We start from the raw sequence: 12,848 nt of genomic DNA, 5'->3' as shown, positions 1-12,848 counted from the left end.
CCCCTGTGTGTCCAGTAGCGTGACCGGGCCTCTCAGACCCAGGGAAGCCCAGGGGAGGCAGGGCTTTCAGCATCATGTTCTGCATCACAATCTGATGCATCTGGGCATTCTGCATGAGCATCATCTCCACCATGTCTGGGAAATACAAATAGGAACACATAAGGGCCACGTAATGACCAAAAAGAACATATAGAGACCTGTTGATGACCACAAAGAACATATGAGGTTAATGGGATGACCACAAATAACATCTAAGGGTCATGTGATCCCCACAAAGAACAAATAGAGGCCCATGATGAACACAAAGAACATATATATACCCTCTTTGATGCTGCGGCCGTGATTCGGAGGGGGCGGGGCCGGCTGGCTCATCGGTTGTTGCTGCAGTGGCACCTGTTGGATGAAGGTTGGCTGCTGCTGAGGAATCTGCAGAAGAAGAGAGAGAGAGAGAGAGAGAGAGAGAGAGAGAGAGAGAGAGAGAGAGAGAGAGAGAGAGAGAGAGAGAGAGAGAGAGAGAGAGAGAGAGAGAGAGATAATATAAGAGATAATATCCATTTCCACATGCGTATTGTCTGTAGTGATTCTTTCTTTCTAACTGTATTTGTTTAGTACTGTTACTAAATAAGGGGAAGAGATAAAGCAGACTAGTGTATTGTGTAGACTAATGATAGTATTATATACATTTATATTTAACCTATTGCACTTGCATACTTCCGACAGCAGAGGGCGCCAAACAGCCTCAGACAAAAGTGGAGGGGCAATAAATGTTTGAAAATGAATCATATAAAATTCTCACAGTTGAAACTTGTTGAATGTATTGTGGGGGCTGTGCCGGAACGTGTATCGGAGGGAGCAGAAACGGTATCACCACAGGCCCAGGGGTAGGCTGGTAGGGGAAGGGCGCTGGGTAAGGAGGGGGTAATGAAGGAAAGTGATCAGCGTGGCGGTGGTGGTGTTGAGGCTGGGAGCGTCGTCTCTGCGGTCCTCCCCAGGTACGAGGTCTGCGGAGTTCCTCCAGAATGTGCTGTTCCTACAAAGCGAGGAACCGCTTACTGCTCAGTGAAAATGAATGTATGTGCAGATATAAAAGTACAGAACAACAAAACGTTTTTATCTTTGTCAAATTAAAATCTTTACAAACTCTCAATCTTTGCAGTAAGTCTCGTTTCCTCCTCAGTGCGCCGTGCAGTGCATACATCTCTCCATCATAGGTTCCTTAAAAAAAAACAATTCAGTATAGTCAATTCAGGAATGAAAAAAAGTACACTTAATAGTAAAACACTAGTATCTTACTTGAGGATTGGACAGAATCTGTTCTTTCGTCCACCCTGTTTCTTTCGTTGTTCAACTTCTAGAGAATGCAGGTATATGTAAAAGATAGAAAGAATTTGCAATTTAGAATTTTACATTCAGAGAAAATAATGTTTAAATGTTTTAAAGCATTTGTTTTCTCTGAATCCATTTCTGAAGTATTTTTAGTGTATATTCTACCTTCTCTATAAGTTTCAGTCTGAGTTTAGTCATCTGATCCACTAAGGGATCTGTCATGCTGGTAAAAGAAAGAAATCATAACTTTTTAGAGTGTTCAAATTATTTTAATTAAAAATTGGAACGTCAAATAGGCACGAAATCAGACTAATACAAATATGTATACAAATGTGTGTCTACCTGAAGTCATGCGGAAGAGAGGCACGGTTGTTTTTAACTGTACTGTCTGTCTCCATGCTAAACAAAAGCCAGCACACGCACACATGGTTGCCAGGCGACACGCCTATTTACTGAAGTTAATCGTGAGCTTTACTGCAACTTTCCTGATTGTTTCATTGGTGAATCTGAACACAAAGAACAATAAGGCGATATTAGATGATTAAATACAGAAAAGGAGAGTAGTGTGTCTGTGTCTGTGTGTGTGTGTGTGTGTGTGTGTGTGTGTGTGTGTGTGTGTGTGTGTGTGTGTGTGTGTGTGTGTGTGTGTGTGTGTGTGTGCGTGTGTGTGTGTGTGAGAGAGAGAGAGAGAGAGAGAGAGAGAGAGAGAGAGAGAGAGAGAGAGAGAGAGAGAGAGAGAGAGAGAGAGAGAGAGAGAGAGAGAGAGGGCATACAAAGGATATGAGAATACGTATCTATTCATTGACCTAGTCCTTTCGGCAATGATAACAATGACAATCAATATTTTGTGTATGACTAATGGGGTTAAATCAAAAGTCAGTAAGGTAGCTTGTCGGTTGATAATTAAGCGCCTCAACACGTGGAAATTTAAACTTTGCAGGTAAATATTTTATTAGCCCAGGAACAGGAACTAGTGGATAAGAAAAAAAACTCGCATTGACCTGATTGGTCCTTTCACCCGAGGCGACTCGATAAGGGCGGAGTCGAAAAGCTTTGGCGGCCATATTGAATATTGTCTGTTGACAGTTTGCTCTTCTGAAGAAAGCCAAAAGTCTTCAACATAGTTTAATATATGCATATGAAGTGAAGTATTACGGCAATTTTGGCCGAACTATGATCGTTTGCCCAAAGCACTGACACACCTTGTTTGACTAAGATATGGATGAAGATGAACGACAAAGGAAGCTAGAAGCAGGAAGAGCCAAGGTTTGTTGCTAACATTAGCTCTATTCAAGCCTAGGCTAAACGGGTGGCTAATAGCGGTGGCTAATAGCAGTGGCTCGTGAACTCTTTGTCACAGAGTTGCACCTGATCGATGCTCGATGAACCGCTATACTGAGCCAGTTTATCATAGTGGGGTTCATTGTCGTTTAGCTGATATTCAACTGCAGGGTATCATGCAATGTTGTGAGTTTGCCGCGCATTGGCTGCAGCTGCACTGATGTGTTCGTTTGAAAATGAGTTGATCTCAAGTGAAAGTAACACATGCCAAGTTTAGATACATTGGGGTTTTTATGTTCTTGCGGATGTATACTATAATGTTGCCTTCCCATGCCATACTATGTCTTCCGCCTATCGTTAAATAAGGATCACTGTCTTCATTAAATACATATAAACGCCAAACAATCTTCTCATAAAGTACAATTCGGTTGCAACTTGTGACCATGGCAATTTTTGCAATGTCAATAGATTACAAAATCCAAAATATCTTAATGTATCAAATGGTTAACGGTGATGCATTACATATGGCCGTATTCTTTCATTATACAAGAACGATCTAGAAATGTAATAACAAAATATTTTCTATTTAATTTATTTCGTATCTATTAGCCCGACGTTATGGCGTCCATTCTACATGGTCAAGTTCAAATGTCATCTCGTTGCTTGACAAACGACGTGTAGCTCATCTTCAACAAGCGACACACGCATCATTTAGATATTGTCATGCACTTCTGATGCGAACCATGTTTATTGATGGATCATGTTGGAAGAACACATTTTTAAACGTAATCAATTTGACAACAAACTGCTATGTAGGGTCCAGACTCAACCACTTGTTGTTCCTCATGACAGAAACCGTCTGCCATGCCCAGAAGTCAACCGGTGAGTAGTATGAAGACGTGTTAAAAATAACAGATTATTGGGCTTTAGGAACTCTGGCTCTGGTGATTGTAGCTGTTCCCTGTTTCTCTCTGGATATTACGTCTCTTAGGTGTTTTTTTCCTTCTATTTCTCTCCATGGGTGTTTGATTGCGGCAAATGTAATATATCCTTCAAATATTATTGCATTGAGTTCAATCAGGGTTGGGTTTCTACTCTAATTTGCCTCACAAACGTTTCCTTTCATTGTTGAATGAAGGCTGTCATTGTGCATATATGCCATCAGGTGGTGCAACAGGCTTATGCAATGTAGCTGAATCTTGCATTGATGCTGTTGCCATGGTGATGCATTCCACTTTTCTTTAATGTGCTGGGCACCAAATTTACTCTGGTAATAATCATCCCATGCACACAGTCACATGTTGTGTGCATGTGTACAATAATTTCAAAGTGCATATTAATATATTAGATATTGCCTGCGGAGTTCTGTCTCGGAGTGACTGGTTGTTGTATTGTAGGGCAGCATTGTATCGATTTTAGATTTCATGTGACACTCAGACAGAATGGAAGACTGTCTGGCACCCACATTACAGACAAGGCTTCAGGCAAAATATTTTTCCCCTTGTCATTCTTTCTATTCCCTCTACCTCTCTTGGTTTGTATACTGTCTGTGACATAAGTGTTGCAAATTCAAGGCGATGAAGGAAGTAATTGAGGGATAGCGCTATAGGCTGGGGGGCTTGTCAGTGTATAAGGGAATTTATGCAAGTCTTTGAACGAGAAAGGTGGCTGTCTTCAATGTCTATACGCAGCCCATCTCCATGTCATCCCAGGAGGAGTAGGTTGCATGGTGCAGTAGGAATCTGTAGAACAATGATGTTGTTCAAGCCATTCAAGAGCTGTTTGAGCATGTACCAAATGGACAATGAGAAAAATACAGTTGCGTACATGAACATGTACAAATAAATTGTGCGTGTATATGACTCATTTCTCTTAGCAACAGTACAACAGTGGTCACGTGCACACGCATCCATCTGAATTGAACGGGCACTGAGGTTGCTTGCCACAGAGCTCTCTGAGCTCTGCCCCCCTATCTCCATTTGGTCGGTCCCTATCTCCACCCTCCTCATCCTACTCCTCCTCCTCCTCTGGTCTGCTCACTTTTAGCCGTTCCCTGCTCGGGAGCCAGTGGTTCTCACTGCTCTTTGGCTTGTGACAGTTTGCAACACGATGGTGTGTGAGCATGCTGCTCTCTTGGAATAGAGCTTTTTCCTGGATAGTGGAACAGACGTCTGGGACAAGGTGGAAGATTGATGGCTGTCTGATTATTGGAGTATTGATTGTTTTGACTTTAAGCAAATATATTTAAGAGAGATGGAGAAGGGGGGGCAGGGTGCAGGGTATAGAGTAATGACTAGTGATTATGGAGTGCTAAACATGGCTGTCTGTGGTTCTGTGGAACAGCTGTAATCTGATTTCTAAGCTGCTTTAAGAAGAGGGAGAGAAGGGAGCGGCACAGGTTATCTCACAGTGAACAGGCAAATCTGGATAATGATTCGTCCCAAGCTGACGTGGTTGGAGTCCAGGGGATTTGTCATGGACTTTTATTTTGTGGCTTTGACTTTTCTATGGATCACCGTATCGTCTTTTCTTCTTTCCTTTTGTCATTCTTGACCCATGACATTATGTTCTAATACTTCAAAGGGCGCTCAGCCTTTTCTATCTTTGACCTTTCCACAAACCAAAAGATAAATCTGAATCGGACCAATCGATGGGAATATTTTTGTGCACCATCAGTTTCTGTCCTGTTTTTTTAGTTTTCTCAACAGGTTTCTCTCCCTGTTCATGCTCTTTAAATAATCTACCTGGAGATTTGAGACTATTCCCACTTCACTTTGAACTTCTTTACCCTGCTGGGTCATGATTTAGTTCTATTTATGGCCAAGCGAGGTTGGGATTTCATGGCTTCTTTTTTTGGGATACTGCCTCTTCTGCTTGATCACTCTGACTCCTCTGACATAAGGGCTACTGTGGTCGGTACTCAGTGCTCAAGGGGGTAAATCATCCGTGCAGTTCTAAGTGCATGCTGTTATTTCCAGCTGTGTTTTTTGAGTGAGAAGATGCAGCCAGGGTGCTAACCGTCATCCCTCCACCCAGCCCTGAGGCCGGCCATGCTGGTGGTGTGGTGCTCGGCCGTGCTGACCTATGTGTCCGTGTACGTCTCGCTTTCCTTCCTGCGCAGCTTGCTAGCTTCCGAGAGAGGCGGGCGAAAGGTGACAGTGAGGGGACGCAGAAAAAGACGGCGAAGAGGAAGGGCCAGAATGACCCGAAAATTGACCGCCCAGCGCAAGAGCGACCCCTAGAGCCGGCGCCGGCGCCAGCTAGTGGCGCTAAGGAGAAGTGCAAGATCAACCACGAGGTAGGGCTGCTGGTCCAAATCATTTATTTGGTATTTAGAGATGTTCATCCGAAACCGGACAGACATGTTCATCCGAAACCGGACAGACTTTCAACAAAATGTTGAAAGGATTTAATGTCCTTTTGATTTGGACCCATTCACTATTCATAGCTGACCTGTATTACTTTTGCATTGAATTACATTACATTGTGTGATTCCGCTAGAGGCTTTTGCCCCCTGCCTTGTAGACATACGTTAGAGAAATGGGTCAGTAAACATGTAGTTGTGTATGGGGGGGGGGGGGGGGGGGGGGGGGGGGGGAAGAGGGCATTATGACGTTGCCATGGCGACGTCAGCAGGATTAAAAGAGAATTCCACTCAAGGTCTCTCTGAACCTGCTCATGTAGTGAGCAATATTCTTCTAAACGTTGATGTTGTCTTGACTACTAGGTTATTTTTTAAATGGAACCTGATAATGTGTCATACATATAAATTCATGTAGGAAGCTCCTTAAAGCACCAATCGTGTTTAAATGTAAAAGCCATGTTTATCATGTTTAGGTGCCCCAAAAACCCAAGACTTTTACGGTCCAGATCCATGGCCAGAAGATTCCGTCCCAGCATCCGAGCCAAGGCCCCATTACCTCCCCTGTTGAAGAGATGGAAGATGAGCTAATAGCACTGACTGGCAAAGAGCAGCTCAAGGTATCCATGAAACTCTTGACATTATACTGCACTGCAGAAAGGGTATTAATATTTTTCTGTCGAGTGACAAGTGAGAATGCCTTCTATTTATTTCATGAATATGTATGTTGCTTCATTCAGTGTCATATGCTAAGAAGTGAATTCACACTGGAAAATGGGCTTATTTTAATTCTGTGGCACGTGGTTATGAACCTGTGAATAAGTATTTTTTGAAAATGCATTTATCAAACACTTGTACATTTCCAATTGGGTTGGGTAGCAATGTTTTGGCTAATGGTTCAATTTAGCTTTATTTGTAAACCAGGTGCTTCCTGTTTTCTGTATGCGAGTGTGCAATGAAGGTTGACTGTCTTTGTGTCTGGGTTCAGTCTAGCCTGTTCATTTTGGAATTGTTTCATCCTCCCCTGTCTCAGATTATTTATCAAAGCAGTCTTGATGAAGCATAATTTTCTGTGGGTAGACATGAAACAGAACCTGGCTTTGTGTCACTGTAATGTATTAAGTATTGTTGTCACTTTGATATGGTGAAATTAAATCAAAATGCACCATCGGGTTTTAGGGTGTCTTATGATCTCAACGTTATTCAGCGCTATCTATGTGAGCTGCAGAGGAAATGAAATGAAGGCTTTGTAGCCATACTTTATTATGCGTTTTGTTGATTTCATAGGGAGATTGCTATAGATTATTTTGTTCAGGTGTACCTTATCATGTTCACTGCAGTCACCCATCACAAAAATTATATGATCTTCACATAGGGCATTTGTAAAATGATTCAAAGGTGTTTGTATAATTTTCACTGCAGTAATCACTTAATTAATCATAACTAGTTTATAAAATCGAACCCATCCCCACCCACAACTAAATCATGAAATATTTACAGAAAGTAAGGCTGCATTATTAACAAAGTAGGGTACCTCGGGTATGGGAAATGAGGACATTGCGTTACTACACTGTAGTGACGTCCTCAAAGACAAGTATGGTCTTTAACACAAAAATGCCTCCTTTTCGTTCTGCAGCAGCTGCAGCAGGCTGTGGAGAAGCGCAACGAGATCATCGCCAAGCTGAGCTTCAACCTTCAGGAAGCCCAGGCCAGCAGAGACCAGGTACAGCTAGAGGCCCAGTCCCTTGCCGGACAGATCCAGGCCTTGCAGAAGCAGCTTCAGCAGGTACGATGCTAGGCAACATACAGAAGCAGTTTTATTTAAATTATTTATTGCAAAAATTTGCAAAAATGTACTGCAATTGATTGCAATATTTACATATGTTACAATGAGGATTCAATCAAAAGGTGTAAAATGATATTCACATTAGGTGTTCCCTACATCTGTGAAGATTACTGCAGATGTTAAACTTAAATTATCTTTCTACTGTATTGCAGACTAGCGTGGAGTTTTTGCGCATTAAATGTCAAACAGGGGTCCCCGAGTCACCTCATTTCCAGCAACGGCATGGCTCCAAAGACTCTGTCCCCTCCTGTGTGGAGCTCCCACTGGGGGAACTTAAAGAGAGTTTAAACACAAACTCTAAGGCTAATGGAGACACCGAAACAGACGCCCTCCTCCTCAGGCTCGGTGCCGAGCTAGAAGAGGAGAGGTCCAACAGCCGAAGAATATGTGAAGAACTCGCCAAGGAGAAGGATCACTGCCAAAATATGCTTTCTTTGCTGGAGGAGGAGAATAGGGAAATTAAGAAAGTAATGAAGCAAAGGGAAGCACAAACTGAGCTGCAGCTACGAGACCTCCAGGAGCAGATAAGCCAAGCCCAAAGCCAGTCCTTTGAGATCCAGAGATACAAGGAGGAGAAGGAGCTTCTCAACACCCAGCTCCAAGAGACCAGCAGGATGCTAGTCAGAGAGCAGGAGAACGCAGAGAGGCTGAAAGAGGAGGTCGCAAGCTCGGCCCTCCGTCTCTGCACCCTAGAGGAGGAGAGGGAGAGACGGGAAGAGGAAACGAGGAGGCTCGAGGAGGAGCACAGGGAGGAGCTGGACAGAATCCGGCAGCTCTTGGAAGAGGGGGAGAAAGAGATTGACAGACTGGAGAAGGAAGACTCGGGTATCAAGGCGTCCAAGAATAGACAGAACCAGGAAAGGGTCAGCTTCGGTCAGGATGAGGATGAGGAAGGTGGACCAGGCCAGGAAGCGCTCTCTGAAGATGGTCTGGCCAGATCTGTCTGCACGGACATCTTGATGGAGCGCTACTTGTCCACTGCAAAGTCCAACTCCTGCCAGGCCAATCAGAGCTTTGAAGAACACATCCTTGAAGAGAACTCTGCCAATTACAGGTCAGTGAATAATGCTGATGACCATAATTGTGTGGTTGTCCATGGTTTAATCGGCGTGCATGTTAAATGCTTCACACACCTCGAAACATGTCTAAATTATCAGTTTTAAATCAGCCAATCGCGACTGTAGTTATGTTAATCATTCGTACTTCTTTTTATATTTGACAGTTTTGAGCTCAACAGTGAGATTCTGGGTGACCCGTCGCACCTCTTCTCCATCTCCAACCCTCTCCGGGAAAACTACGACAACCTCCTCAACTTCTCTGACGCACAATGCTCGGCAGCGTCCGACCTCGTCCTGGACTGCTACCCCCGCGGCGTGTCGCCAGGCTGGCCCATCACCTCGCCCTGCAGCGGCGATGCAGAGTTCGGGGAGGCGTCGCGGCAGCCGGCCGAGGAGCCGGCGGACCTGGCCAAGGCGCTTCTCGGACAGCAGTGTGAGGAGCTCAGAGACGAGCTGGACCTGAAAGAGAGGGAGCTCGATATCCTGAGGGAGGAGGTCTCCAAGAGCGCGGAGGAACTGGAAGAGGCCAGGAGCCGGTAGGAGAGAGGCTCATGCTGTACCTTTTTTGACGTTGTTTGGCAGTAAATAAAAAGGTGTTATCCTCTTAGAAAATGTACATTGAAATTGGTTTAACAAGTTTGTTCATGGTTTTTGCAGGTGGGCACAAGTAACGGAAGAACTCAAGGAGGCACTCTGGGAGCTTGAGGAGGAAAGGGAGAAGCAGAGGAGCCAGGAGCAGGAACTGGAGGAGGAAAACCTGTACACGTCTGAACAGGACCACTTTGAGAACAAAGACAGCCCCTTCTTGGAGGAAAAGGAGGACGGGTCCTCCATGCTCTTCTTCACCACGACCCCTCCGTCTGCTCTGCTTGCCGACAAACTGCCTGGCGATCTGACGGAGGTGATTGAGGAGAAGGCCCATCTGGATCTTCAGGTACATATCTATCTTTAAATAATTTAAACCACACACTTTCTGAACCCATTTGTATCGTGGAGAAAATACATGAAATAATGATTAAGATTGATCACCAAAGCAGACAAACTTGACAGTATTTTCCTCTCCTTCCCCTTCAAAGGCCAAGGACCAAATCGTATCGGAGCTGGTAGACACCAAAGCCAGGCATGAAACCACTGCTGCCCTCCTGGTTCAAAAGACCCTGGAGTTGGACTCTGCCCTCAAGGACCTCAACACCACTCGCCTTCAGGTTGAGGCTGCCAAGGAGGAGCTGGAGAAGATGGAGGGAGAGCTGGAGGAGAGCCGGAGAACTCTGGGAAGCACTGAAGAGCAAAGGAGCCGACTGGAGGATGAGCTTGTCAGTCTAAAGCACACCCTGGTTCCCCTAGAGGAGGCACAGGTCCAAGCAGGGGAGGCGCACAGGCTAAAAGAGGAGGAGATGGATAGACAGCTGAGGAAAATGGAGCAAATCCTGGAGGAGGAACTCGAGCAATTTGAGACACTGATCCAGGCAAAGGAGGAGGAGGTAAACAAGATAATTATTCGGTATCTCGTAAAGGGCCACAACATGCTTCTGCAGGGTTTGTCAAAGTCGTTCGCGCACACCCCATGCAACAATGAGGCATACTGTTTTCAATAGATTCATCTGCCAAGCCTACTTAACGGGTCATTACACCGAATATAGTCTAGCGGTTGATTTATCAACCAACAATGCAGCCAATGTGTGCTACATCTGGATAATGAGTTGCAAAATAGAAAATCCCTTCTTTTTTCAAACCGTAACTTGTGAACACTCCTATGTTTTGTTAAATATTGGAGTGTAACAAGCTTAGAAACAAAAAACCAAATTGTTCGGGAACCATGTTGATAAGCCCCCTTGATGCTGCAGATACCTGGTTGTGTTTCTTACGTGTTCCAGTCTCCCGGGCTTGTTCAGGCCTTAAGTGGACGGTGTGTTTGACGTTGGATTGCTAACTTTTTATCATGCTTTCTCCCTAGTTGGCCGAGGTGCGGGAGAAATGGGAGGACGAGCAGCAGGAGAAAGAGGAGGAGCTGCGGGGAGCCAGGCGTCTCCTGGAGGAGCAGAGGGGGCAGCAGGAGTCTGAGGTGAAGACCCTCATGGAGAAGCAGGCCATGGCACTGGAGGAGACCACCAAGCGGCTGAGGCAATCTCACCATGAAGAGGTGGAGGAACTCTCTCAGAAACACCAGGCCGAGGTACTATTTAAACTCACCCTAACCTACCCTTCTTTACAATGAAGCGCATGACATCAGTTATTTACATAAATGTTTGTCCAAGAAGATGTGTCTCTCCTGTTTTGTCTAAATTAACTTTTATAACCAGGCATATTCAATGAAAATCGAATTGGGTAACAACCAGACTCTGCACTTTTCAATGTACTTTTCATTTCAACTCTACGTTGCTTGTACAACGATGAGGAAGGTGATGCAGATGCCGGCATTAGTCATCATGTGCTTATCGATCCGTAGATGTCTGAGCTGAACCGTCGTCTGGAGAGAGAGCTGTCTGCGCAGAAGGCTGCTCTCGGCGAGGAACATAAAAAGCAGATCAGCCTCATTAAGCAGGTAGAGTCAGCTAGGGGGAGCCTGGGGCAGGGGTGGGTTACTGCTCCATCTCCTGGTCTGGTGGAGAAGGCAGGAATCCTCGACTGTACGTAAATACATGCTCAAAAGCTCTTCACTTCCGATGATTTACTTCATATTTTACTGCATTCATTGTAGGGTGTAGGAAACGTTACACCCCTTATTCATAGCAACCTGTTAAAATTAACACAACACACTACACACTACATTCACCTTCTTATTTAAATCAATATTTTTTGTTTTAAGGTAATTAGGGATTATCCCTCATGTTTGTGGCATATGTATGCTTGTGTGATGCGCTCTCTATTGTTGGTATAATGCTCTGGTCCACGTTGCTTCTTTAGCCTAATAGCCCGTCGTCATGGTTGTGCGGTCCCTGTGCAGGTGACTGAGCGCGAGCACCAGCGAATGCTGTCAGAGCTGAGCGCCGGACACGGGGAGGAGATGAGTCAACTGAGGCTGGAGTTGACCTCCAGGCTCACAGACTGCATGGAGACCGCCCATCATGCAGAAATACAGCAGGCACAGGTATGCACCAGGGAGGAGAACCCCGTGATCTGTTTGCTGTTCATGTGGTTCCTTCCTGGTCTCTCTTTCTCTTTTGCCTTGGTGCTCCGTTTTTAATTGAATGTTGGTTCAATCCACCTTCTAATTTCTTCTAAAGTAATTTATTATTAACAAATTGATTTATAGCCTGGAGACCCTCCTGGTTCCCTAAGTGATCACATATTCCGTTTTTCCTACATGGATCAGTCCTGGACCTCTAGCTGCCCACATTGAATTCATTGGGCGGGACTTGCCTCGACAGACAGAACTTCTTCAGCCAATCAGTGTTACAAAACCTGTTACGCCATCATGGTGCGCTGTGCAGTGGACACGCAGGATAAAAGAAAACGGCAACAACGTATTTTTCTGCCAGTCTATACGCTTGCTCTTGTTTAATAGTTGAGTCTATTTCTGCATGTCTGCACTTATGGCTGTGTTGGCTCAACTATTGTTAAAGTTACCCCTTGGTGCTTCTGGAGATGCCTTTAGTGTTTTGCAAGCGGCGGTCATAATTTCATGTCCTCAACCATGACTCAGTCCAAGAGGGGCTCGGTTACGTCATCAGCTAAGACACAGGCCCTAACTGTCTCCCGATTGCATTGTAATTTCAGGAAATCGATGTGGAGGTCCAGACTGATCCGTGTAGCAAAACAGAATGTGTGGTCAAGTGATAAGGATGGATTCCAGGCGAATTGTTTCATGGCTTGCTAATGAAATCCTTCCTACCTTTATTAGATTTTCGAAATGTCAACAAAACAGTTTCCAGAATGTGAATGATTTTTTTAATGTTTTAAGAATATTTTAACAATGCATAATATCAGGAAAAACTAAACTGAAATTCTGCGCACAAACTCCTCGGATCGCGCCTGC

The 12,848-nt window shown here is 44.6% G+C and overlaps 2 protein-coding genes across 6 annotated transcripts in view; one reads left to right on the top strand and one right to left on the bottom strand.

The window, feature by feature from the left end:
• zgc:112416 (uncharacterized protein LOC550509 homolog) overlaps positions 1-1,731 on the bottom strand; it is a 2,189-nt gene extending 458 nt beyond the window's left edge. The window contains exons 1-7 of the mRNA XM_056589747.1: positions 1,669-1,731; positions 1,492-1,549; positions 1,294-1,351; positions 1,142-1,215; positions 797-1,030; positions 321-426; positions 25-135 (exon numbers count right to left, since the gene is read on the bottom strand). Coding sequence (XP_056445722.1) covers positions 25-135; positions 321-426; positions 797-1,030; positions 1,142-1,215; positions 1,294-1,351; positions 1,492-1,549; positions 1,669-1,724 — 697 coding nt within the window. The 5' untranslated portion in view covers positions 1,725-1,731. The remainder of the gene's footprint in view (positions 1-24; positions 136-320; positions 427-796; positions 1,031-1,141; positions 1,216-1,293; positions 1,352-1,491; positions 1,550-1,668) is intronic.
• A 657-nt stretch (positions 1,732-2,388) lies between these two features.
• pcnt (pericentrin) overlaps positions 2,389-12,848 on the top strand; it is a 38,161-nt gene continuing 27,701 nt past the window's right edge. For 3 of the 5 annotated variants that reach the window (XM_056590126.1, XM_056590128.1, XM_056590129.1), the window contains exons 1-11: positions 2,397-2,592; positions 5,729-5,905; positions 6,445-6,588; positions 7,605-7,754; positions 7,967-8,868; positions 9,037-9,408; positions 9,530-9,806; positions 9,949-10,353; positions 10,827-11,045; positions 11,319-11,414; positions 11,817-11,960. In XM_056590126.1, the coding sequence (XP_056446101.1) occupies positions 2,545-2,592; positions 5,729-5,905; positions 6,445-6,588; positions 7,605-7,754; positions 7,967-8,868; positions 9,037-9,408; positions 9,530-9,806; positions 9,949-10,353; positions 10,827-11,045; positions 11,319-11,414; positions 11,817-11,960 (2,934 nt within the window). In that variant the 5' untranslated portion in view covers positions 2,397-2,544. Of the gene's footprint in view, positions 2,593-3,459; positions 3,490-5,728; positions 5,906-6,444; positions 6,589-7,604; positions 7,755-7,966; positions 8,869-9,036; positions 9,409-9,529; positions 9,807-9,948; positions 10,354-10,826; positions 11,046-11,318; positions 11,415-11,816; positions 11,961-12,848 lie in introns of all 5 variants that reach the window. The other 2 variants (XM_056590124.1, XM_056590125.1) reach the window with 2 other exon arrangements.

The sequence above is a fragment of the Gadus chalcogrammus genome, chromosome 5 (assembly GCF_026213295.1).
Source record: "Gadus chalcogrammus isolate NIFS_2021 chromosome 5, NIFS_Gcha_1.0, whole genome shotgun sequence".
Classification (NCBI taxonomy): Eukaryota; Metazoa; Chordata; class Actinopteri; order Gadiformes; family Gadidae; genus Gadus; species Gadus chalcogrammus.
Note: the sequence above shows the minus strand (reverse complement) of the source record. Positions and strands in the feature narration are given on the sequence as shown.